Source organism: Passer domesticus, chromosome 6, assembly GCF_036417665.1.
Source record: "Passer domesticus isolate bPasDom1 chromosome 6, bPasDom1.hap1, whole genome shotgun sequence".
Taxonomy (NCBI): Eukaryota; Metazoa; Chordata; class Aves; order Passeriformes; family Passeridae; genus Passer; species Passer domesticus.
The window spans coordinates 51,423,331-51,449,606 of record NC_087479.1 but is presented as its reverse complement, the minus strand read 5'-3'; the positions used below and the strand labels follow the sequence as shown (position 1 = coordinate 51,449,606).

The 26,276-nt window shown below is 43.0% G+C and overlaps 1 protein-coding gene across 9 annotated transcripts in view; it reads left to right on the top strand.

Annotated features, from left to right (window-relative positions):
* DENND2B (DENN domain containing 2B) overlaps window positions 1–26,276 on the top strand; it is a 158,523-nt gene that overhangs the window by 81,850 nt on the left and 50,397 nt on the right. For 5 of the 9 annotated variants that reach the window (XM_064425436.1, XM_064425434.1, XM_064425437.1 and 2 more), the window contains 2 exons: window positions 16,139–17,353; window positions 21,097–21,233. In XM_064425436.1, coding sequence (XP_064281506.1) covers window positions 16,139–17,353; window positions 21,097–21,233 — 1,352 coding nt within the window. Of the gene's footprint in view, window positions 1–3,597; window positions 5,540–16,138; window positions 17,354–20,471; window positions 20,667–21,096; window positions 21,234–26,276 lie in introns of those variants that run through there. The other 4 variants (XM_064425431.1, XM_064425432.1, XM_064425433.1 and 1 more) reach the window with 4 other exon arrangements.

The window sequence follows — 26,276 nt, the reverse complement described above, 5'->3', positions numbered from 1 at the left end:
ACTTCCATTCTGGCCAGGTCCTGTGTATAGAGCTGGCAATGTGTCACAAGGGAATGTGTCACATTCCCGTGGCATCAAGGAACCCTGGAGTTGTTGAGCAGCAGGCATCTGGTAGGATGGCCTTCGGTGCTGAAAGCACGACTAAATACAACCATTGTAACAGATATGATGTTCTTAATAACTAAATAACACCTAAAAAATTGATTTATTGAGCCAATCCATTGATTTCTATTGTAGTCAACGGGAGTGTTACTTCCTGTAAGAGCCTGAATGCTTTTTTTTTTTTTAGACCTTAAATATCCTGTTTGTTATTAACCAGATATGGACGCTCTGGGCAAAATTTTCATATGTTGTTCCTGAAGCTCTTTGTTAAAACACTATTTTTATAAAGGAAATACTTTATTATTGTCATAATAATGATGAGCTTTATTGCCAATATGTGGTAGTATTTTATTGTGGGGGAGCTGTGGGAAATTGCTGAAATAAATGAGAAGTATTAATTTGTTTTCCTCTCTCCTTAGCTATAAAAAATGTTAGGCCTTTGAAACAGGGTCACTTCAACATAGGTGATCCACAATACTGTGGCTGTAGAGCAAGTATGTTTTTGACAAACAATTAACAGCAGCTAATAGGTGGCAATGGTATTTTTCATTTTGGATTCCTAGGATAAGCCCATCATGCATCACAATTTCCTAAAAGCAAGCTTTTTCCAGGTAACAACACAACTATTTAGCTGTAAAAGCAGAATTCATTGCAGTGGCAGTAGCACAGAAAGGCTTTGTGATTTGAATTCTGCTGGCTAGAAGCTCAGAGGGTCCTTTTAACAGCTAATGCTGGCAGGCAGGTGGGCTGCTGGTACAGAGGACTTCAGTGCTGGGATGGGCAGTGATGGTGACACTCAGGTGTGGGCAGTGTGGGTTAATCCTCCTGGTGTCACAGCGTGGATGTCTCCAGCTGCCTCACCTGTTTTATTCTGCAGTGGGACACTCACCCTGACTCACCCTGGCAGATGGAGCTGTCAGCCCAGATAACCTAACAAATACCCAGTGATCAGACTGCTCCCACACCAGACTGCTGCCCACTCGATTTGTGCTGGGGTGGGAAGCCTCTTTATGTCAACAGAGGCACAGGGGAGATGGCAGACAGCCTGTGGCCATTTGTTGGCAAGGACCTGAAAGTGTTTGAATGTGGATTTTTAACCTCTCCCTTTCCTGTCAAACAGTACTGTCACCCATGTGGGCTTCAAGATAGGGGCTGAGCCTGGCAGGCTTGCTCTGTGTGTGTGTGGTTTGGTCCCTGACACTGCTTCTATGATTTCTTTAGCATCAGGCAGCTGGATTGCCTCATTTAGAGCTTCAGGAATGAATTGCAAACTGTTGCTTCCTGTAACTTTAAAAAAACCCCTCAGTTTTTGTGGGCTACCAAGAGCAAACTTCTGGCTTGCCAGATTTCCCACACACCGGTGCCTTCAAAGCCAACACGTGAGACTGCAGAGAGAGGTTTGCTCCTGTTTTGTTAAACATTAACAGCAGTTTCCTCCCCTTAAGCACACAAAGGGACAGAGGTTTGACAAACCCTCTCAGTGTGTCATTTGCTGCTTGACAAGTGAAGCAGGCAGCGTTCAGGGAGCACAGAGGCTATGGCAAAGCATGGACTGAGGATTCCTGCATCTCCATTCTGCATCTTTCCAGGAGGGAAGAGCTTCTGAGTAAGTCTGGGTGAAGTGATGGCAGTGGTGGGCAGCTGTGTGCTTGACAGAGGCACAAGAGGAGGAAACAACACAGCAGAAGGGAAGAGCATGAAGTGCCATAGCACTGAATTCCTTTTCCACAACCAATTTTGCAGGAGATGAACTGTCTTCTCACAGGCAGGAACTCAACACCAACCTTTTGCTTACTGAAAGTAGCTATAGCAGTAGCTTTAATTTCCGGAGTTTGCAGTTCTGGTGTAGGAGAAGTGACTGTGGGACTAAAACTTATTTTTAGAGCCTTTCTCTTCCTTTCCTCCCTCTACCTGTCTTGTTCTCAGGGAGAACCTCATCTCTCTGAGGCTAAATGACTGTTTCTTGTCTATTTGATGAGATTCCTTTTTATCCCCTTTAATTCTCAAAGGTGATTTTTAAGTTATGCAGTGGTGTACATACCCATGCTAAGCTGAACTTATTTTTATTGTATAGAAAGTGCTGGTCCATTAGAGAGACCATAGTTGTTTATACTTAGGCTGAATATGCCTTACAATGACTGTACTTTTCTAACTGCTGAGATGAAAACAGAGCATTAAATGAGGTACTTCTGGCACACTTTTGTGTGTTGTGTTGGTTTTGATGCCTGGTTTCAAGTTTTGGGTTTTTGTGGCATCTTTTTTTCAGTGTACTTTCTGTGAAATGTGCTTTCTTGGCTATGAGACAACTTGCATTTTTTTTTCCCATTAAATAAAGGGCATAAATCACAGGCTTGTGCTTTTCAGGAAAAAAAAAATCAGTATTATGAGTCCAACTCTGTGAGGTTCTGAGGGATGTAATTTAGGGTCAGAATCTGGACTTGAATTTACTGCTTCAAATATTCATTATCAGAGACCCCATGGGTTACTGGAAAGAGTTTGTTGTTTGTGTTGTAGTTGGTAGGGAGCAAATACTTTCAGAGTTGATGAGCTTATAGATGTTGCCTGTTGATTTTTCTTGCTGCTTTATACATAGGTGTTGGTATTGCCTCAGTTGCGCCATAGCGTTTTTATTTTCTGGATGCTTTGCCTGGTGCCACCTATGTGACTTCCTGTAGGGACAAGAAACTTAGTTTTGTCCTGGAAGGAAAGGATGTGTGACAGGAGAAATGTCTTCTTACTTTTAGTTGCTTTAACTTAATGCTTAGTTGCCCTAAACTGAGCAAAACTTTCAGTTTACAGTGCAGTATTTCTGTTGCAGGGCAGTGGCCACAAAATATTTTCATCATCAGGGTTATACTGCATACAAATTCTCTCATAAGAAGTAAAAAGTGAAGTGAAATGTTAATGTATATTGGCCAGCTCCCTATAGAACCTAGTGTAAAACTAAATCCACAGTTTTATAAGAAACCAAGGTCTTGTGAGAATCAAAAGCTTATAGAGGATATATAAATCCCCCAACTATTATTCTGATTCCAAATTTAGGCTTGAGATCCCACAGCTCTTGTAGGTGTGGTGCTGAAATCTGGTCTGGGAGGCTCATTTCAGCTGGATGAGTAATGGACACGTTTAAGTTACCCTTGATCACAGTGAACAAAGTCGTGGGGAGTGCCTTTCCTGACCTAACTCTGCTCCTGTTGACAGTTATGGGCAGCCAAAGGCAGAGAGAAGCCAATGTCTGAATCTTTTGGAAAGTTTCCTTTAGATCATGTTTCTGAATGTTGGTGTGCACAGTGCTCCAGCACTGGCTGATTGTTCATTTGTTAATATGCAGTGAAATGGAATTAGGGCCAGATGTAGCCCTCAGTCAAGTTAAATTTGACCTTGTCTGGACTCTTAGGTAAATAAGTATGATAGCAACAAGTATTGAAAATCACAGCTTTGCTTTTTTCTTTTGCCTTTTATTTTTTTTAAGTTTATGTGTATGTGCCAACAGATTGGAGAATAAATATATCAAAGAGGTTTTCAAAGTTCTGTTTAACTAAGGAAAACCCCCAACAACTTTTGGCTGGCCAATTTTTTCATACGATGCTGAGTTGTGGGTATGCCCAACACATTTCCTCATTTTCCTGGCTTGTTTAGCTAAAAGTAGAGTGAAGCACACTGTAACAGGTCAGATGTAGTAACCTAATTTAATTTTCAGTGCAAATGTTATTTAGACATTTAAACATATTTCAACTGAAACTTTGTTTTTCGTAAGTGTGCATTTGCACCAGATCAATGCCTTAAATCTTCCTGCACTAACTTTTGCATCAGTTTGGATCTGTAGCAACTTCTCCTTAGCAACACTTGATTTGTGCTAACATAAGCCAGAAGAAAATCAAACACTGGTTAATGGATTTTTAAAGGAAGTGAATGGAAAGAAATTCCCTCATAAATTCAAGTCAAGTATATAACTTCTTAATCTGTACAAAGCCATTGTATTGGTCAAGGCCGAGCCCATCAGCGATGATGGCAGCGCCTCCGGCATGACGTATTTAGGAACTGAAAAAAGTTACTGTGCAGGAGCTGTTGCAGCCAAAGAGGAGAGGAGTGAGAGTATGTGAAAGGAACAGCCCTGCACCAAGGTCAGTGCAGAAGGAGGGGGAGGAGGTGTTCCAGGCACCGGAGCAGAGATTCCCCTGCAGCCCCTGGTGCAGCCCATGGAGGACCACGGGGATGCAGAGATCCACCTGCAGCCAGTGGAGGAGCCCATGCCAGAGCAGGTGGATGCCTGAAGGAGGCTGTGACCCCATGGGAAGCCTGTGCTGGAGCAGGCTCCTGGCAGGACCTGTGGACCCGTGGAAAGAGGAGCCCGCTCTGGAGAAGGATTGCTGGCAGGACCTGTGATCTTGGGGTGGACCACATTGGATCAGCCTGTTCCTGAAGGACTGCGCCCTGTGGAAGGGACCCACCCGGAGCAGTTAATGAAGAGCTACAGCCATGGCAAGGACCCACCCTGGAGAAGTTTCTGGAGATCTGTCTCCCGTGGGAGACACCACATGCCGGAGAGAAGGAAGACTGTAACTGTCTCCCATGGGAGAGACCCCGTGCCAGAGCAGGGGAGAAGCATTCCTGTCTCCAGTGGGAGCAACCCCATTCCAGAACAGGGGAAAAATGTTCCTGTCTCTAGTGGGAGCAATCCCATTCTGGAGCAGGGGAAAAATGCTCCTGTCTCCAGTGGGAGCAATCCCATTCCGGAGCAGGGGAAAAGCGTGCCTCTCTCCCATGGGAGTAACCCCATTCCAGAGCAAGGGAAAAATATTCCTGTCTCCATTGGGAGCAACCCCATTCCAGAGCAAGGGAAACATGCTCCTGCCTCCAGTGGGAGCAACCCTATTCTGCAGCAGCGAAAAAATGTTCCTGTCTCCAGTGGGAGAGATGTTATTCCACAGCAAGGGAAGAGTGTAACTGTCTCCATTGGGAGTGATCCCATGTCAGAGCAAGGGAAGATTTTAACTGTCTCCAGTGGGAGCGACCCCAGTCCGGAGCAAGGGAAGAGTGCAGTAAGTGTCTCCAGTGAGAGTGATCCCATTCTGGAGCAGGGGAAAGGTGTGACTATCTCCAGTGGAAACGACCCCATTCCGGTGCAGGGGGAGAGTGTGAATGTCTTCAGCAGGAGAGACCCCATGGCTGAACAAGGGAAGAGTATAATAACTATCTCCAGTGGAAGTGATCCCATTCCAGAACAGGACAAGAGTGTGACTGTCTCCAGTGGGATCAACCCCATTCCAGACCGAGGGAAGAGTGTAACTGTCTCCAGTGAGAGTGACCCCATTCCAGAGCAGGGGAACAGTGTGAAGAGTCCTCTCCACGAGGAAGGAGGAGCAGCACAAACGCCGTGTGAGGAGCCCACCACAGCCCCCGTTCCCCGTAGCTCTGAGCTGCTGCGGGAAAAGAGGTAGAGAAAACTGGGAGTAAAGTCGAGCTCAGGAAGAAAAGGGAGGGGTGGGGGAAAGGTGTTTTAAAGATTTGGGTATATTTCTCATGATGATACTCAGATTTGATTGATAATCGATAATTTTTCCCCCAAATGGTGTGATGGTAATTGGTAAGGAATATCTTCCTGTTCTTATCTCAACCTATGAGCTTTTTGTTATATTTTCTGTCCCCTGTCCAGCTCAGGAGGGGGAGTGACAGAGCAGCTTTGGTGGGCACCTGGCATCCAGCCACATTTATGCACACTGGCATGTGTACCAAGGGTCATGCTTGTCATCATAGCTGGAATGCATTTTGCATTCCATAAGGTCAGAGTGTCTGAAGAAAATTATGATAAGAGAGGCCAGGGGCTATAAACTTTGAAATCTTTCCTCTTTCAGATACAGGATGCAACCTCTGCAGATGAGACACGTTGTATCCTCAATTAATAGGTTTCCTTTTCTTCCTTGCTTTGGCACCTTCATGAGTCACCCTTTACTTATCAACTGCTCCTTGGCCTTTCTGCTGCTCCAGGTGCCAAAAAAAAAAAAAAATACTGCATCTGATTTATTTCTTTCAGTTGTTTATATAAAATAGAAATATTGTGTATATATGAGAGATATTACTGTGTGTTATGAATGTTGGGCTACTTAGAAAATAAAAAAAAAAAGTGTAACTTTTGGTAGGAAAGCTGCTTTGCCTATCCTTAAATGTTGCAATTAATGTCAGTGTATGTGTGAGTGACAAACGAGTTTAGAGGTGCAATTGTGTAACTCAGTGACTGGAAAGTTCACAGAGGATGGTAATAGCATTTATTATGTTGGAAAAATAGTCCAAGTCTGAGGCACAGAGATCTTTGGTGATTGAAGCAGATGGAAATCCACTTTTCTAAGGGACAAAAGAGAGAGGGCAAGACTTAGAAGATGAAGTTAAAGATGAAGAACAAGGGCACATTTCTCAGCTGTGTCATTCTTTGTACAAAAAATGTCCTTCAGGGAACAGATAAGATTTCCTGCTGTGGAGTGTGCTGGTTTTATGCCAGTGCTTCAGCTTTTTGCTTACAGAGGAAAGTTGCAGCAAGCTGAACTGAGTTGTTACAGTTGTCTTGCCAACAGGATGGCGCCCAGCTGCTGGTCAGACATGAGTCAGCCCCTCAGAGGCCTGAGCACTCTTTAGGCAGAGTTTGAGATAATCAGAATTAGCTCTTCTTTTCCCCTGCCTCAGATAGTCCATGTGACTTGTGACCTCTTCCCAGTGCACGAGCTCCAGGTGCACAGCAGTGAGGCAGCCTGGGGCTGATAGGCTGTGTTTAACAGGGTGATGCTCAGGCTGTTCTGCATTCACAGAGATTCTGCAGGAGATTCTATTCTGCTGCTATTTTAAATTTTATTTTGTTTTGCTTTTTATTTCTTCTGCAGTTCAGTAACTCCAGAAGCAACAGATATTCTCAGATCTTTTAAATCCTTTTAGTATTATCCTGTGTGACATATTGTGTTTTCTCCAGGTATTTTGGGCTTCAGACTTGATGGACTGTGATATTGGTAGTTGAAATGGTGACAGAAATTAACAATGCCTGTTTCATAGCAGACAGATGGACAGTGGCTTTTGATTTTATAACCTGCTCTTCTGGGATGCCTTCTCACTGTGTTAAGTAATCTAATTTGCAAAACTGGACAAAGGAAAGCTCTACACTGGCAGTACATTGGGGACCACAGCTAAGCTGGTGGAACTGGAAGGAAAATGTGGATACTGGTAGAAAAGGCAAATAAAATATTTTATATTTATTCTGAAACAAACTCCTCTGAGTAGATGAGATTAAGAAAGTTTGTACAAAATGGGAGTTCTGAATTCTTATTATTTTTCTGTCCCTGTTGGATAATTATACTTGAGTTTATTTGATGAGGTTTTTCATGACCTAGAAGCTGATTTATTTGTGAAGCAGGGAAAGCAGATTTGTCTCTATTCTGGATTAGTGAGCAGGCAGGATTTAGGACTTTTTGACTTCCTGTTCAGAACTTTTCTCTGTGGATACAGAGTATTTCAGTAAAGTATAGAGTGACCTTGTGAGGTTTTCTGACCTGCCGGGGCAGAAGAGGGATGAGCCTATTTCCCAACAACTTTCCAAACCCAAATTTCAGATTTGGAGGTTGCCAAACCCAGAATGCCCTCAGATATCTTGAAAACTGAGTGTCACAATTCATAAAAATAATTTTTAATGCTTCCCGAATTGCATTTGGGTGAGCACAGAAAACTTGAAAAGCTTTGTCAGAATTAGTTCCACAGAGTTTGTTGTTTTGATATTGCAGGACAAATGAGCAAGCCTGTTGAAAAAATCACCTGTGCTCTGAAAAAACAAAGTTGAGAGCCTCTATGTGCACTGGGATTTTTAACAGTCAGCATGTTCAGACATGCTGGTAAAGAACAAGTTTCAAGGAAAGGCAGTTCTTAAATAGACAAATGAAGGTTTGTGCTTTCTGCCTGGTTTAAGAAAAAAATGCCATCACTTGCTGCATTGCCACTCCCTGTCCTGCAAAACTCCCAAGATCTTAAGATACCAGGTAAGACTAACACTGACTGAGCCAATTCCAGAACAATAACTACAGTGGAGCTGTAACAATGGAAATATCTCTTGCATAAATTATTATTCAGAACATGTTATGGGAAAAGACTAACTCAAAGGGAGGCTTCACTTTTCAACTTTGAATCATATTTTTTAAAGAGAAAGTGAGAGACGGTCCCATGAAACCAGTGCAGCATACTTGGGTGGAAAAGAGAAAATGGCTTACTCCGATACTTCTGTTCTTGCATTTTGATTTTACCACAGTCAGCTTCTGATGCCTGTGATGGAAAGTACAGCCCAGGCTTGGCGATATTCTTTGCCTTGGGTAGTTACTTGTGTCTGAACAGAGGAGGTGAAAAAGGCTTAAAGGGGGAATTGTTTAAAGACCATCCTGCCATTGCCTTGTAACAGCACAGAAGACAGACATAAATCTGGAGTGGCAGAGAATCTAACCTTCTGAGCCTAGATAATTTCACAATTTCCTGTTATCTTCTTCCCCCTCACTTGGCAAAGACACCTAGTGCATGCTGAGTGATGGCATTTTATTTTACAGTCATTCCTCATGGTCAGATTAGTCTTGCTGTCTTGGCTTTATGGATCCAGGCTAATTCAAGTATTTAGGGTCTGACTCATCAGCTTTGATTTCTTTGCCCTTGTTTTGTACAGTGGTAGAGCATAGTTGCCACTTCATGTAATTTACTTTGGCACAATGACTCCTGCATTTCCCTGATGTAAATCAGATCTTTTTGCTTCTGAGCCATAAAAACACAGCTCAGCTTCAGTCAGCTGTGATTGTGTGTACTTCTTTTCATGAACCAACTGCAGAGGCCCAGAGCTCTGAGGGGGTGGGGGGATGTTAAACACAGGAATTCACCACAGCACCCCTGCAAATCCACCCCACAATTGGTATCATTGACTCAGTACTTCTTGGGAGCACAGGCACTGGGGCTTTTAAAAACCACACAGAGAGCTTGATCTTTTTTTTGTCTGTTTCACAGTCCTATCAATCTGTAGCTAGTTCTGATATGGTTTCAGTTTTTATTTAAATGGAAAGTATCAAAACTCCTTGTGGAAAAAAAAAATCAGAGGTACAAACATGAAAATAATTGGCATTTGTATTTTTGTTCTATCTTTAAACATTTTGTGATTTGTCTTTGCTTTTACTGCTCTTTCTCTCTAAATGCTGGGACTTTTCCATCTCAGCACAAGTTCATGAGAGTGAGCCTATTTCAAACAATCTTATAAAGCACACTCACTTCTCAGTTTAGAAAGTACAACTTGTTGTCTTGTTTTTGTCACAATCCCAAAGTCATCAATAATAGGGGGATGTTATGTGGAATGCAGATTTTTGAGGATTTTTAGCCAGACTCGTGGTGAGAGCTCAAAGATTATAAAGGGTCTGGTGCAAGAGACTTTGTTCTGCTACTATGTACCTCACCTTCTTTTCCAAGAGAGAGGCAAGATATGACAAGTTGCACCACTTGTTCCAGCACCAAGCTGAATCAGCTCAAAAATCACCTTACTGCTCTGTGCCCAGCACTTGAGTGTGAAAAGTTCACCTCCTTTATTCACCGTAAACTCTTATTTAGATTTAAGATAATTAAATATAATCTGTAATTATCTACTATAGTTATGTAGAAAATTAAAATGCTGTATGCTGTGAGAGTGCAGAATATATTATAACAGAAGGGTTTACTGACAAATGAGAGCAGATTTAAATGCAGTAGTGCAGGAGGTTCCTTGGGTCTTAATGTTCCCATAATCCCTAGTTACAAGAAGCAACAATAACGTAGGTTTTGAAGTCCTTTTCTGCTCCTGGAACAATTAATACACTGAAAGACTCAATTAATATTCTTTGATAGAGTATACAAGGCAGCTGTCCAAGCCCAGATGATTGCTTGTATTTGAAAAGAAAATCAGAACTCAAAGGATCATCAATACATGGGATCCTCATGGGCCACCTCAACTAAGCAGCAAAGGTTAGATTCTTAGATTTCAGTTCAACGATTCTGGTGATGGTTGTACATTTTACCCTCATGCTAACCTAGTTAGACCAGCCTGACTCCCTGCATTTGTCCCCTGCTTACCCCAGCAATGCCTGGCTGAGTGTTCACAGCAGTCACTGTCACTGCCTGTCTGTCCCCTCTGGTGAGGATGTAGCTAGGGGTGAGGAGAGTTAAGGAAATGGCAAATTCTCACAAGGAAATCATGCTGAATCCATGCTGCTCTGTGGAATGACTTGTTCTGTAACTCATCTCAAACTGCAGCCACATCACTGACTGCTGCTGTTTGACAGCTAAAAGTGAACTTCTCACAGTCCTTTGGAGAAAAGCATAGAGGAAATTTATTACTAATTCTTGTAGAGAAAGAGGGAATTTTAGGAGAAGTGTCCCTCATCATTGCTTCTATCAAAGTCCTTATGGTTTTTGTCTCCTTAAATTACTCTGCCTTTTTTACACCTGAAGAGGCCTGGGAGATTGCTGTACTGCAGTGGTGTGTTCAGTTTCTGGTTGTGCAAAAGTATTGATTCCTACTGGGAGCTTTCCCAAGAAAGTCTGACAAAGGCAGAAGAGTTCATGGGCTCTGTTTGTTTGCTCTGTGATTTTCTGGCAGCGCTGCCCTCGGTGGGGTGTGAAACTGTACTGGTTTCAAGGAGCTGTGGTTACTGAACCTCTGCAAAAGCACTTGTTCTGCCCAGGTCACAGGAGGAATGGGACATAAACACCAGTTCTAATTTGAACTTCTGTTGGTCTCTACATGTTTTCTCTCCTCTACCTGCTTTGTCAAATCAAGTGGAAGTTTGATATAAATGAATATCATAGTGAGCCATTACATCTGCTCTCAGCAGCAATATACCAAAATGTGCATGGTACAGTGAATGGTTCCAAGTAGCAGGTGAGCAGGGTGTGCTTCCCTCTCACTTTGCCTGGATCTGGGAAGGATGGATTCCAGGATCTGCACTCAGAGTGGCTGGCAGTTGGTAGCTGAACATTTCTTAGCATTCTCTTACAAATTTCCAGAGAATTTCAAAGTTGCATCCTCATTTACCTGTCAGGGCAGTTTTAGTGTATGTATTAAACATGACTTTTGCAGCCCTTGCAAAGAGAAATTTCTGTTGCTTTTGTTTCAGATCTCCTAAAATATTGGCTAGAGCAACAGGAAGTCTCTACTGCCGGCCAAATCTACTCATTCCCAAACTCACAATCCTATGGTCATAGCTGATGCTGATGTTACTGCTACTCTCAAACAAGTTAGGTTGTCCTGATGAAATGGCACAATGCCCTGAGAAGAACCAGGAATGAGAAAAAAAACCCCTAAAAAATACTTAGAAAGCATATTTTTTCTAACAAAAGTGGGGAGAAAGTCCTGAGGAGCAAAGCCAGTGCTAGGATTCTTTGCACCCAACATCAGTGTCACTGGGAAATGATGGGATCTCATCAACAGGAGCCTGGAAAATCCAGTACCTCTTTGTCATCATGTTCCTTGTTATTTTTTCAGTAAATAGACTCCCATGCATGAGCATGTTGAAGTGGGAAATTCCCTGGATCAGAGTGCCAAAATCTCTCCTACTATTCTGTATGTGTCAGTTTAAGAAGAGCAGATGGGATTTACAAAACTGAAAATTGCTGAGTGGCTTCTTCCAGCTTGCCTTTCCTCAGGACACGATGATCTGTGGGGTCACTCCTGATACTTCAGGAAATCTAAAACAGTGCTGCAGAGCCTGAGCTGCTTAGCTCAGAGGTCAGAACAGGGCAGTGAGAGTTGGGAGTCCTGTAACTCTTTCAAGGCAAGTCTCTTAAGCACCCTCCAGTCAGTGTTAAGGCCTGAAATGCAACCTAAGATTTTTCTTAGTGTATATAAAATGTATATACTGGATCTTGGATGCCAATGCCTCAATAAATGCACATTCTGATTATCCACCCATATTCTGATTTCCAAGACACAAACCCAGCTCTAGAACCACCCTTCTGGCTGCCTCCCAATGTTAAAATTTCCTCATGAAGTTGTGGGAATTTTCTGCACCCACTGCTCCTCTTTTTTGGAGTTGATGTTTGGCATTGGAAACAGGAAGGAGCTGTGCTTCTGCTCAACTGGATCAAAAGGCAAGCCCCCTAGTTTTAAATACTAATTTGTATTGCTCACTTTCAGAGTGGTTTCCAGGAATTAAACTTTTCCTTTTCTACAAACAGACAAATGTTAGCACCCACATTTTGCAGGAAGAAGGTTGGTGTCTTGTCCAAAGTAGAAGACTTTTTGACTTTTGGGTCAGATAGAGGGTGAAAACTCAGGCACTTTTGGCACCAAGAATGAGCCTCTCTCTATCCCCATAGATTTTCAGTACAAGTCAGCCTTGCTAAAAGGCAGGAACACTGTTTTTTCATCTCTTGCCTTGTGATGAGTAGGTTGGAAATTATCTTCAAGCAAGTGTTGTCTGTTCCCTTCTCAGTGCAGCTGAGATGCAGCTCCACTGTTATCCACATGTGTTCACTGGGCCTGGTGAAAGGAGATGCCTTTACTAGAGAAAACAAGAGAATATAGGAATATTTGAGAGCAGCCCTCAAGAATGACAGTTTTTGTAAATTACAAGGTTTTTTTCTATGTTTGGGTGAGAAAAAGAGAAACTGAAGAGACTGAATCAGAATGTGGAGATCAGTTGTAGCTACAGTTCACAATCCTACAGAGCATGACTGATATTATCAGTTTCACCCTACTGTGGGTAACTGCTGATTTCTCAAGGAACAAATCACAACAGCAAAGCTGAGCATGGTCTAGAGAGCTGAAAAGCACCTCTTGGATTCTGTCTGCTCTCCTTGGTGAGCAGCAACGAGTCCCAGCAGAAAGGTGCTTTTAGGGTCTGTCACCTGTTTAGAGGACATTGTGGGCTGCTTGGCAGCCTTTGAGAGTGCAATGCACACCTGACCTGCCAGGGGTTTGGGCACTGCACACCTAGGGCTGTGTGTTGGAGGAATGCCCTTAGGGAATCGGAGCAACTTATAATGGTGTCTTTTGTGAAATGCTGATATCCTCAAAAAATTAATTCTTGCTCAGAACGAAGGTGTTGGTCAGGGGAAGTTGTTAAGAAAGCTAAACTTGATTCCATAATCTCTACTTAGGCTGTTTATAGATGATACTTGGAAAGTTTATGTAATGATATGCATTGTACAGTGCTGCACCATATCATTCTGTGTGTAGAAAGCTTCAATTAAAAGCATTTTGCTGAACAATCTTTTTGTAGAAGGTTGCAAATTTCCTAATTATTCATCTCTGTCCAGTAATACTGGTTTTAAAATCTGTGGAACTATTGTGCCTTCAAGAGAACATTCTTGCAGTGGAAGTAAGTTTCTTGGGGAAGAACCATTTTATTATCTACTGATCAGCTTTTGGACTTTTCTTCCGTTCTGTTACTTACCAGCATCCTTTAGAGAATGCATGCTGAAACCTTTGGGCCAAAGCTCTGTTTCTCTTTGTTGTTGAATAAGTCCTACAGATTGTCTCTGAATTACTCAAATTTAGAGTGTGATGCAGTATAAAACAGAATCTATTTCTTAACTGAGGTAACCCAAGTCTTGGAGGGCAAACTTCTGCAGAAGGCCTGTGGCTCTGCAGCCCCAGTCTAGCACAGTGGAAGTGATTGGGAGTTTTGTAACTGAATTTGGAGGTTTCAAGATGAAGCCTTAATTGCAGTTACCTTACTGGGAATCTGGGGTTTGAAAGAATGGCTCATAGCTCTTACAAAGAAATGTTTTGCAACTTCTTGAGGTTATACAAACCATAATTTTCCCCTTTTCCTTTTTCCCTGATGAATCACCAAACCTTTTCCTGACAGTAGAAATAGCTGAAAAGATATTTCTTAGATTGCAAGAAGATGAAGGACTATGCCTATGGCATTTTCTGTGCAGTGTGTCAAAGGCAGAGAAAGGTGTGTGATTATCTGATTGTCAGCATGCTCTTCACCTCTGCTGTCCCATTTTACTGACCTTGTCCCTGTCATTTTATATTTTATTCTTGTTATTGCCAGTACAGATCAGAGTCTAATAAGCAAGTTGTAACATGCTAAACCATTCCAGAGGGCCTCTTCTGTCCCTATTCTGTAGCTGAATGCTGACAGTGGATTTAGCCAACATGCAGCTTCTGAGGCTGTAGTCTTTTGACATGAAATACGCTTCCACTGGGTAATGCCTGTTTCCTTGAGAGAAATGTCAGTGTAGCTCTGGGATGGGTCTGCATGACATGAAAGAATTAGGAGATCATGATCTCAAATCTAAGATAAGGCAGTGTTATGAATAATATAAAAATTTGGCTTTGTGGTATCAACCTGAAGAAACAGAAATGAGACAGGCTGAAATAATGAAGGATCAGGGGAGCACACTAAGCCTGATTTAGCTTTCATCTTCAGGCACTATAAGGGTATGTTGGCCAAGGTAATTCCAGGTAATCCACTACAAACTGAGCTGCAACAGCCAGCCAAAACCACCCACCATCTGTCACCTGCTTTTGATCTTCTCAGATCTCTTAAGACACCTTCTGCAGCTGTATAGAATGGCAGGAAATTCAACTTCTAGGATGCAAAGAGCATATCCTGGCATGCATCCTTTCTTGTCCTGCTTTAGGCAGTTGTTGTGGGAGTGTTTGCCATCATCTTTGATACGAGATCTCTTTTCCTACAGGCATGTTTATCTTTCAAAACAGTAAAAAAATAAGTCACCAAGCAGCGGAACTTCTGTGACAAATGGACTTGCTTGTTCTCAGGTCTCTGAAAAAAAGAGATCAGTTCCCTTTTGTGATAATTTGATTATTGTATTTTTCTGACTTTTTTTTTTTTTGTGATATTTTTGAGCTTTCTGAAATATTTGCTGTAGGAAACTGGGATGAAATCTGATAATATGGTTTGGGGCTGCATTTGAAGAAAAAGAAAATATTTCCTGTGTCAAAGTAAATTTTTTTCAGAAACCACCCCAGTGCTCTGGATTTTTTTGATTAATGCGCAGAAATTGGCACTTCTGCTGTAGGTATTGGCTGGCTGTTGGGAAGAAAACAATATAGCACCAGAAATCTTCTGAATCTCTACTCCCTTTGCTGTAGTGCAGACATTTGCCCCCCTGATTTCTTTTGGGCAAGCAGTTCTTTCATTTGGATCTTGCCTGCGTACAGGACAGTTGATAAAAACCAGGTTGGTGTCCACAGTCTTCACACAGCATAAACTTAATAGTGTATTCAAGGCATTACTTATGGGTGTTTCCTCTTTTACCTGAACTGTTTGGAACAGAAGGGAGTTAATGTTAAAGTAGTTGTGATTATTTCGGCTATGATTTGTATGTGTGGATTTTGGCAGGGTGGCAAACCCTCTTTTTTGACACAATTTTGGCTTAATTTCCTTACTGCTGGCTCATCATGATGAGCCAAATGATTAATGTGTTAATTTTCTTGTGTCTTTTTGTTCTTAAAAGTCCTTGCAACAGTGTACAAAACCCCAGTAACAATAGCTGATTTTGCAAACCATGGCAAGAATTTGTTCCAAGGGTTTTTTCCAGGGTAACACTTGAGATCTTTCTATGTAGTTTATATTCTTTAACACATAGTGTGAGCTGATCAATGTGTTTTTGCAATGTGCAATATTCTTTTGATAAGAAATTACTTCTATTTGATAAGGAGAATTTAATCTGTTGGCCACAGCACCAGATCAAAGATGAACCAGGTCTACTCATCTGCAGGGGGTAGATGCTTTCAAGGCAGAGGTTTGCTATGAGAATCTCAGCTAGCTTCGAGTTCAGGAAACTTGGAAAAGCAGGGGGTCAAAGAGAGGTGAGAAAACTTGTTTTGGGTGTGCCAAGTGTCCTGTTCATGGCCCATCACCAGTTAAAGGCTGCCACCTCCCACCCCCACCTCTGTGGCTGAATGGTCACTGGTGTCTCAATGATGCTTTGTGGGGTGTTGCAGTGTGGAGCCCTGGAGCCACAAGAAAGTTGGCAAATAACTCCAGTTTCCCCAAGGCCTTTATTTTTCCTTCCTTTCTGTTTCCAGGTGCCAGTCAGCCACTCCGCCGCCCCTGCTGTCCCCTCAAAGAAGCCCTGCCTACCCCCTCAGCGACAGCGAGGACTCCTCCCGCTCCACTGGGCTCTCCAGAGTCTCCAGCTCCAGGCTGTGCCTCAAGGAGTGGAACAGCCGCACGTCCACGCTGCGCAGCACCTCCACGAGCCCATCGGACACCGAGTCGCCGAGTCGCCCCCTCAAAGCCATCAGCGTGGGCGCTCTGGATAAAAGGCTCTCCGTGTTCAAGGCTGACCAAAAGGAGAGTCCAAACGAGGCTCAGGATGGGGAAGCGGTAGGGAGCCACCCACTCGCCCGGAGCACTCTGTCCTTGGGCACTGCCACCAAACTGAGGACCCTCTCCAGCAGCAGGGTGAGCGTGCGCTCGCAGGCGCTGGACATCAGGCAGAAGATCACAGAATGGGAGTGCCGCCGGGAGCTGTCCCCCAGGGCCAGCGTGTGCATGGACAAGAGGGATGCTGGGGAGAGGTCGGGCAGTGAGAGCTGCCCCAGCGTGCTGACCTCTCCCTGCAGCGACAAGACATTTGATTTCAAAGGGCTCAGAAGAATGAGCCGAACATTTTCTGAGTGCTCTTACCCGGAAACAGAGGAGGAGGAACTGCTGGACAGGGATTCCTGCCATCGGTTTGAAAAGAGACCGGGCAGGAGCGAACCTCCTTCTGCCACTTTCCTTAAGAGCCATGTGAGGAAAGAGTCCTCTGCTGTGCTCAACAGAATCCAGAAGATCGAGCAGGCACTGAAGGAGCAGTCAGGCAGAGGCCTCCCCCAGTTACCAAGTAGCTGCTACAGCGTTGACAAAGGGAGGAAAAAGTCTGGGACTCCGACTACTGTGGAGGGACTGAGTGAAACCCTGAGCGAGAGCAAAGGCGGGGGTGTTATTTTGGGGAGCGAACCAGAAACGCCTCCTGAGGCTGAGAAAAACAGTAAAACAAAACAGGGTGTCAATGTGAACTCAGCGGGCCCCAGAGCGCTCCTGGAAAGCACGCCCAACAGCGCCGTGAACCCCGTCCCCAAGCCCAAACGCACCTTCGAGTACGAGGCAGACAAGTCCCACAAGAGCAAACCAAGCAATGGCCTACCTCCATCTCCCACCCCTGCTGCTCCTCCTCCCCTGCCGTCCACTCCCGCGCCCCCCGTCACCAGAAGGCAGAAGAAGGAGTCACGCTTTCACCGAAAATCCCAGAATAGGTAAAAGCCAAGGAAACGCGCTCGGTTCTCCAAATCAATAAATAAGTGGGCTATATTTTTGCAGTAGCAATATTTTAAATTCTCCCTCTACTGCAGTGCTTTTGACGTAAGAAAATCTAGGAATTGCATGCTAGACAAATTTTATTTTTCTGCTGGTCTGCCCTGATGGAATGCACTGGTACAATACCTTTGAATGCCTTCAGGGTTTTTTTTTTAGGAGTTCTAAAATCTTCATTCCTTGATCCCAAAAAAGCTGTAGGTTAGGTGTGCTAAAGGTTATCTAACTAATTCTGGCACAAATGCCCTTGTTGGCAATTTTTAATGGATCATAATTTCATTATTGTCCAGTAGTGGGACCATAGCTTTTTTACAGCCTTTTCTTCTTGTAAATTGTACCTGCAGATGTCTTCTATTTCCAAAGTTCATTACTATAACAGTTGTGTCAGTTTTATGCAATGTAGGTGATTTTATTGAATTCAGTCCTTAGGAATATTATCTTAAATTATTATCAACAGCTATAGAGTATTAATGCTGAGAAAACTGTTGTATCACAGAAAGTTCTCTATGTCTTCCTGAGTTAATGATGGGGAGAGTGTATGGCTGTATTTCCCCAGCAATTTGTGGAGCTTAGCTTGTTTTAATCACGTGATTCCTCTTGAGTTTTAGGCAGGGTAAAACTAATTCTGCTCATTGCTTGGAGAATTGTAGGCACAGTTGTTGCTAAGCATTCAAATTGCAGCATTTTTAACGAGTTCACCTGTCTGCATGTGTATGATGCACACCCTCCCTTGATACTTAGTGATGAGATTTGCAAGGAACTGCTAAACAGCATCTCAGATGCACACTATCCCACACTATCAGATTCTGCTGCTTGATATTGGCTCAGTTATTAAAAGTTTTTTAGCACAACCTCACCTGAATTATACTGGGACAAGAAGAGAAGAGGAGCCTTCAGGTTCAGTCCTTTTCTCTCAGGAGATATCTGCTTCTAAAAGATCAAACAGCTCTGCTGAGGCAGGTTGTTTCTTTCAGAAAGGTGTGGGGGGATGTGGAAAATCAAGCTCTGATCAGCAGTGCTTATCTTTTAGTCCTGGCAATAATCTCAAAGGAACTAAATCTAGTTTTTAAGGAAAATTTGTGAAATAAAGCTGCCCTCAGTTTCTTCAGCACAGCATTTGCAATGTGCAAAAGACAAACAATTTTTAAATGTTCTGGTGTAAATGATAGCCTTTATCACCAGAAAATGGGCAAGTCATCTAAGAACCACAGTATATTATCACAGTGAGTTTTTGAGATGAAGTTTTGAAGCTCCTTTCCAGAAGAGCTATAATTCTGCTTGCACCTCCTTTTCTGCAGATTCAGTCTCCTGTCAGAGCAGAGTTAGACAACAGCACAGTTCAGCCAAGGAGCTTCAGGCCTGGGTTAGGGTTAGGGGAAACAAGCCTTCTAAAAAGCATTATTTATTAATTTAAGTTGTAGAATATAAACTGTAGGATTAACAGGGTTGTCATGTGTATCTGATAATTTTTGCAAATCAGTTTGACATTTTACTGATATATATAACTGCTTTACCCACTGTACTTTAATGATTTCTCTGGACACATCTCTTGTTAATCATGATCTAAATAAGTTCAAATTAACCTCCCCAAAATCTCAGTTTTGCTAGCTGACTTCAGTGCTGAGTGTAGATCCTTTACAAAGAATCTTAATTTTATTGTCTTTGCTACTGTTCTTCCTTCAGTTACATAAGGGATTGACAAGATTTACAAAGCACTAAAGACCATACAAGTAATTTAAGAATGACAGTATTTGGTTGATAGTAATTACTGAAACCTCAGTACCTAAGCTGTTCTTATTTTGAGAACAGACATAACTCATTGTGCCTGCAGCTTGTAGCTGTGTGCTTCAGACTGAATATACACGTGGTTTGCACTCACTGCAATGCCATGAGAATGGACTGAGGGTATTTATTTTCCCAATACTTCGGTTGAAAGCACTGCTTTGATTTTTGGTGGCTAATTCAACACTAGTAACAGGGAGGAAGTCTCTCATGTTTGCCTGCTAGCAGAAAGCCAGGCTGGATCTGGAGAACCTGGTGCCAAGAGTAGCTTTAACATTTCAGAGTGGTGTGAGCTGGGTGTTCCCCCACAGCTGGAAATCCTCTGGCACACACACAGTGCAGCAGAGGAGTGTCACAGGATAGACTTGGGACACATGGACCACAGCTGAGTGTTGGTCCACAAAGCCATTCCTGTCATCCTACACAGTGTCACCACATCACAGGGTTGAAATCTTTGGGAGCTGGGTATTTAACTGCTTTAGACAGTCTCATTTCATACACAGCCGTGCCTTCAGCATGTCAGCATCCTTTGTACTGTGAGTAGCTGTGGAGGAGCAGGTGTCTGCATCTGACATGCACAGATTGTTTCTGCCACAATCCTGATGTGACTCGCTTGGATCTGGATATTCTGAAGATTAGGGAAAGGAAAGAGAGGAGGCTCTTAAGCCTGATTCCAGCTGTAAGCCTGCTCCAGCAGACAAACAGAAAATGCTCTTCTCAAATGCAGCATTCTGTGCCACAGTCATTGTGTTACCTGTAGGGATGCTCAAGCCAGTTCACAGGCCAAAGCGTCTCATGAAGCTCTGTCACTGCCACATGGACATGCTGTAACATGTGCTCCACTCCAGCTGGGAAGAAGAAAAACAAAGGGGTTGATGGCAGAATGATTTATTGTTAATCTAGGTTGGGGCTCAGTGAGTGGAGTATGGGCACCAGCACAGTGCACACAAGCCTTGTAGCACCATGGGATTATTCATGCTCTGACCTGAGCCTGTTTTTCTCACTGCTTCATCCTCAGCAGTAAATCCATCCCATGAATGCCAGCCCCTGTGCTGCTGCCACTGCAGTCATGGGTGTCCCACCTTGAGTGTAGTTACTGCCTCAGAGAACAAGGCATGGGTGAGCTGGAGAGTGGGAAAGCTTTGGGAGAAAAGCCCAAGAACTCTCTAGAACTGCTCAGCAGCCCTGGGGCAGGTGTGGGTGGGAGGTGATGAATCACCCCTGGTGGGAGATAAATGGTTCATCTGACCCAGCTGGTCCTCACCCCCCTGCCAGAAAGGCCAAACCTTCAGCCCCTGAGCATCAGCCCAAGCTGCTCACACACCCAGAGAGGACCAATTTCTCAGTGCTTTCTCCTTTGCTGCCAGTGCTTGGCATGGGGTGTGGGAGGGATGTGAATGACTGCACTTGGGTCTCCCTCTGGCATTTGTGCACCGAGCTCTGCACAGGAACATATCCAAAGGTTCAAGACATGTGAGTGGTGTCGGACTAAGGGCTCCATCTCCCAGAGCAACCAGTGCAGGAATGCTTTTCAGAGACTTTCTTTAGGACAGAGGGCCACGTGTTTCTGGGGTCTCTGCAAAGAGCAAAGTAATTTCTAATCTGAGGACTGTGCTGCTAACTTATTCTGTAAACTTGGAAAAATAGAACGTATTTTCTTCCTGTCTGCATAATGGGCATTACAATACTTCCAACTCCATAAAATTATCATAGATGGCTCTACTAGAGACTGCTGTGAGCACAGGAGTTAGTGTACACTAAAAGCTAGCCCTTAAAACATGATGTGAGAATTTTTTTTAAGTTATAGTTAATTTTATTTATATTTCTTGATATGCAAATAATCATCTAAATGTTTGAATAAATTTGCATTCTTGTTACTAATTATTATTGTTGTAAACTTTAGAAAATCCTTTGAGTTTGAGGATGCCTCAAGCCTGCAATCCCTGTACCCTCCCTCCCCGACTGAAAATGGAACCGAGAGCCAGCATAAATTTGGATCCAAGAGCACTTTAGAAGAAAATGCCTACGAAGACATTGTAGGTAAGAAGCTGCTGCAGAACATGGGCTCACAGCAGGATGCTGAGTGGCTGTGGGCAGGCCACAGTATTGCTGAACACAGGCCTCATGCAGGAACGTTCAGTGCTGTCAGTAGAGAGAGATTAAATGGAGGCTAAATGGGTTTGATCCCTCAGTGCAAATGTAGCTCTCGGGCTGCATGCAGGAAGTCTTGATTCTTTCAGACTTCACTGGGTAGTATTGGAAACAGACTGTTTGGTCAGCTTTTTGCCAATGCTTTTCAAGAACCAAATCGTTCTTTTTATCGAGGCCTTGGCTTGAAGCCTTGAGTGGTGTAAAAATGTAAAGAACAGGACTCGAGACAGTGTTTACAGAACTATCCAATAGCAAGATTAACCTCAGAGGCCTTGTGTGGTCAGCTGAGCTTTCCAGGATGCCGGTGTGGACTGCCCCAAAGCAGTTGTTTGTAGCACTGTTCCTGGTCTCCTCCAAGTCCCAGTTCCTGGTTAAAGAGGAATTAATTTCCTTTAGCTATACGCCATCGGGAATGCACAACAAAAAACACTGTTTTCATTAAGCTTCATAAGAAAAACATGTTTCTTTTGGTCTTAGAAGGAAATGTATGGCCTATGCATACATTCTTTTAACATCTAAAAAAAGTTGTTATAATTACTGAAAATTGGGCAGCCCTTCAGAGCACAGATTTTCCACACAAGTGATGAATATCTGCATTGTTTTTAACTCTTTCAGTGTTATACTATTACAACAGATACAAAGGGGACTTCATTTTACTTTGGACAATGAATCTTTATATAATGAAAGCTGGAGGGCTACCAAGACAGTCTGGGACCCCAGAGCACACATCCTCTGAAGTGACACTGACAAGCTGGGCCTGTGTAGTCTGGTAAAAGACACACTCTAATGGTGCTTACAAATGTTTGAGAGGCAAACAAAGACAACAGAACAAAACTATTCTTGGTCATATCAGTTGATATAGCAAAGAACAATGGTCACAAATTGGAGCCTGGGACTTTTTGTCAGACCCAAATTCTGTCTCTGGCATATCCGCTTCAGCAAAAACAGGAATTTACTCTTTCCATTTACTTCCTCTATGCCATTAAAAAAGTGCTTTCAGAACTGAAGCTTTCTGCTCAGTGTCTGTTAGTTAAAATGAAAACTTTGTAGATACTGAAAAGTCTTTTTCCTGTGTAGAGTGCCCTTACATGATCATCATCCTTTTCTGTGACAGACCACCATGCTATTCACACTTGAAAATGTATTGTGTGTTACTTACAGTGCTCATCTTTGCTCAGGACTTGTCAATGTGGCACCAGTTTTAGGTGGTAATGATTCTTTTCCTTGTCTGGTTTGTCAAATCTCAAAATAAAATGTGCAGGACTAGCAAGAGGCTTTCTTCAAATGAGAAGAAATCTTGGGCTCAGTAAAACAAAATCATAATGGGCTTTTCCAACTCATGGGTACTATAAACCAGCTCCTTCAAGACTATAATTTGGGCATTTTGGCAGGGTAGTGGGAAGAGAATGCAAAATTTCAGATCTGTGGACAAACACAGAACTTCATTGTTTTGTACTGCTTTTTAACAACCTCTTTCCAAGCACTTCATTCAATACAGCAGTGCGGGGGGAATACCAAATCAGTGTAATTCTTATAAACTGTCAGGCATGATTAAAGACAAGCCAAAGTGGTTTGATCTCCAGCTTTAAAGAAACTATCGTAGCTTTGTGTATCACATCTGCATAATTTATACCAGTGGTGCTAGACCCCAGTCTCCAAGTAGCACTTTTGTGCTCATGCAAACCAGGTGTCTGCAAGAGTGAGTTTATTTTATAGATCTACATCTGCTCCAAAGCTATAAAGGGCTCTGTCACTGTGCTTTAAGTTTTCTTTGCAAACAGTTCCCCTAGAGGTGCTGGTGGGTCTTTTTTCCTGCACCTTGTTGAATCTCCTTGCCTCCCTAAAACCTGTAGGCAGTTAAACATTGTTGCTGTAGTAATAAACTTAATTGTGTCATGTCCCCCCATCCCTTAGAATTAATATTTGTAAAGTAAGGAAGTGTTAAAATACAAGAAAAGAAAGCTGTGAATCTTGAGCAACGCTCTAAGCAGCCTAGTATGAGGCAGAAACATTAAAAATTGGGTTGGAAGGGACTGTGGAATCAGCTGGTTCAGCCTCTGCTCAAAGCAGGGTTAATTTCAACTTGAGATGAGGTTGCTTAGGGATTCATCTGGTTGTGTTTTCCAAACACCATGAAATAAATACCAGGATGGCTTCACTACCTCCCTGTGCAGCCTTCTCCACTGCTTAGCCTCCATTGTGAAGAATGTTTTCTTGATGGCACAGTGAACAGATTTTTCTTTCCATCCAGTGTGAATTCTCCTTGTTGCTATTTGTGACTGCTGTCCTTCATCCTTTCACCTCCAGGAAGTGCCTGGTGCTGCCTTTCCCATTTGCCTCTCTGGGCAGTGGCAGGCAGCAGCGGGTTATCCCCCAGCCTTTCCCAGGCTAAGCAGCTTCTAGGCATGCAAGTGCTAGGTTGGGAGTCTTTGGTTTTTTGTTTTTTTCCCTTGAGTCATGCCCCACGTGGTCTGTTCTTGTGGGGCATACACACACTAAAGCTTTGTCTTCCTCCTGGTGGCTTTGCACTGCTTCTTTAATGAGTGGGGTAGCAATGAACTGCTGTGTGTAGTTTATCTTATTTTGAGAGCTGGCTTTAAAAAAAAATTATTTTCAGGTATATTGAAATTGAAAAGGATTGTGCTTTGAAAGCCAGTGGCATAATAAACCAGACACTTTGTTCAATTTTGTAACATTTCTGTAGACTTTAACAGATGAAATACCTGCGTGGTAAGTTCAGGCCGGGTATTGGATTGGAACATAATGATCCATTCTGCATCAATCAAGCAGCCATTGTATAAAGGGGTGCACATTCCTGATATAAATCAGAGCTGTATTCCATGTGCAGGGAACCATGTGGACTTCATTCATCTTCTGTACTAGCACTCCCAGAAATGTGGCAGTCATAGTAAACTTAACATTGTTTTGCTTCTTGTGGTTTTGAATGAGCCTTTAATCAGACCAAAATTGATGTGGCTTTCTGAATCCGGTTGGGGAAACCACGCTTGGCTTTGTGTGAATTCAAGAAACTATCATAGTATTAAGAGATGGCTGAGATTGTTGCTTCTGCTGTGTTTGTGCACAACAGCATTTCCTGTCATATGGACCATACGGTTCCAGTTTTCCAGTCTGCTCCCCTAAGTGCAGCTGAGATGTTGGAATATTGTCATTTAAGGTCCTGTGTCTCTGAAATATTGTTGACCTGACATCTAGGACAAAGCACTTGTTATCATTATCAAAAAAGCTGAATAAATAAAGCGAAGGTCAAGGGCATGGTATTAAGTTTGAATTGAGAAAATCTAGTAAAACTAGGTGAAAGATATAGCACTGCATTTAGAAATTAAATGCAGTGGAGGAAACCTTCAACAAGACAAGGCTTCTTACCCTGTAACTCCCCAGAGTGCTGTACACAGCAGAACAGGTGGAGATTTCCTCTGAGAGGACATTCCAGATGTGCAGGAAACCCATTGCTCAACTGGGCTCTGCATGTTGCCTCTTAGACTGAGAATGTTTAACAGAACATTGCATGACTCCATGTCTGCTTTGGCAGCTGGAGCTGAAGCAGTCTAGACAGAAAGGCAATGCCTCAAAAACATTGCAGTGGAATCTCTAAATCCAGGATGAATTTCTAAATGGGATCTTGCTGGTGGGTTCCCATTGGGAGTGTCCTGCAATTCACTGTCTCAGGGGCAGCTGGCCCTCTTGGGGAGGGTTTCTTATGCACCCTTCTGCTCTCTGGGCCTGTTCAGTGTCATGTTTAGAAGGATTTTGAGTCCTTTCAGTAGCTGGACACTTCTATTGACAGAAATTTTTTGCACCTTAAGAGGACAACTTAATCACTGCTTCCTGTAGGAGCATATAATATAATTGAACCTTGTTACAGCTGACACCAAAGGTGACTGATAAGTGAAACAGTGGAGTCATACACAATTGCTTGGCTGTTTTTCTCTGTCAGTTTGAGACAACATTGCTTCAGTTTGGGATAATCAGCTTCTTATTTACCTCTGCATTTAAAACAGGACAAGTCACTCCCTTTATCCCTGCTTGTAAGGCAACTCATCTCTCCTAAATCAATGAGTTGGTTTGATTTCTTGTTTAAATTTGACACAGTGCATGCTATGTAACAAAATGGGATAATTTTCTGTTCTACTGAGCTGTCTGCTGCGTGTGATCAGAGCTGCAGCAATGATGACTGAGGTCAAGCTGGAAAATGTTCCAGCTTGACATTGCTTTCAAATTAGAACATTTGCAAAGTTCTTCCAGTAAATGTGGGAAAAGGTTAGAAAGACAGCAAGCTGATCTTTCGAGTAAAATCCCATCCTCACACGCCACGTTATTTCTTGTCATGCTTTTGTAGCACATTTTAGTCTGTCATATTATCATCCTGTGACAAATCAGGGAAAAACTGGAATTGCTGGGCTGCTGTGAAGCCAGAGCAAACTTGGAGAGATTGCAATTCTGCCAGCAGTGCTGTGCTAGCTGCTTCTCTGAAGACATTTTGGGTTTTCAGTCAGGCACCAGCAGGTCTCTGGAGCTAGAACTGATGCAAAATGTTGGTACAGGCAGTGATCACAGAATAATATATTCTTGTCTATTTCTGCACCCACAATCTGCCTGTGACAGCCTAAATAGAATGTGAGATTTTGGAAAATGTAATAGTGTCAAGTTTAATAATAGGCATTGTAGGGTAATGGCAGCCAGAGCACATTAAATCAAACAGTGTTCATATGGGCCTGTCAAAGAAAGGCCAAATACGTCAGCTGATCCTGTTGACAGTCAGCCTGCTGCATTGTTGTTACATGGATTTCAGTTATTTTTAATAATCATCTCGTGCCCTATTTAGATCTCAGTTTTTCTCTGTAGAGTCTATCTCATCGCTGTACCATCCACTGCAGCTTCTTGTGACAGTCTCTGTCAGCTTTACTGCCTGGC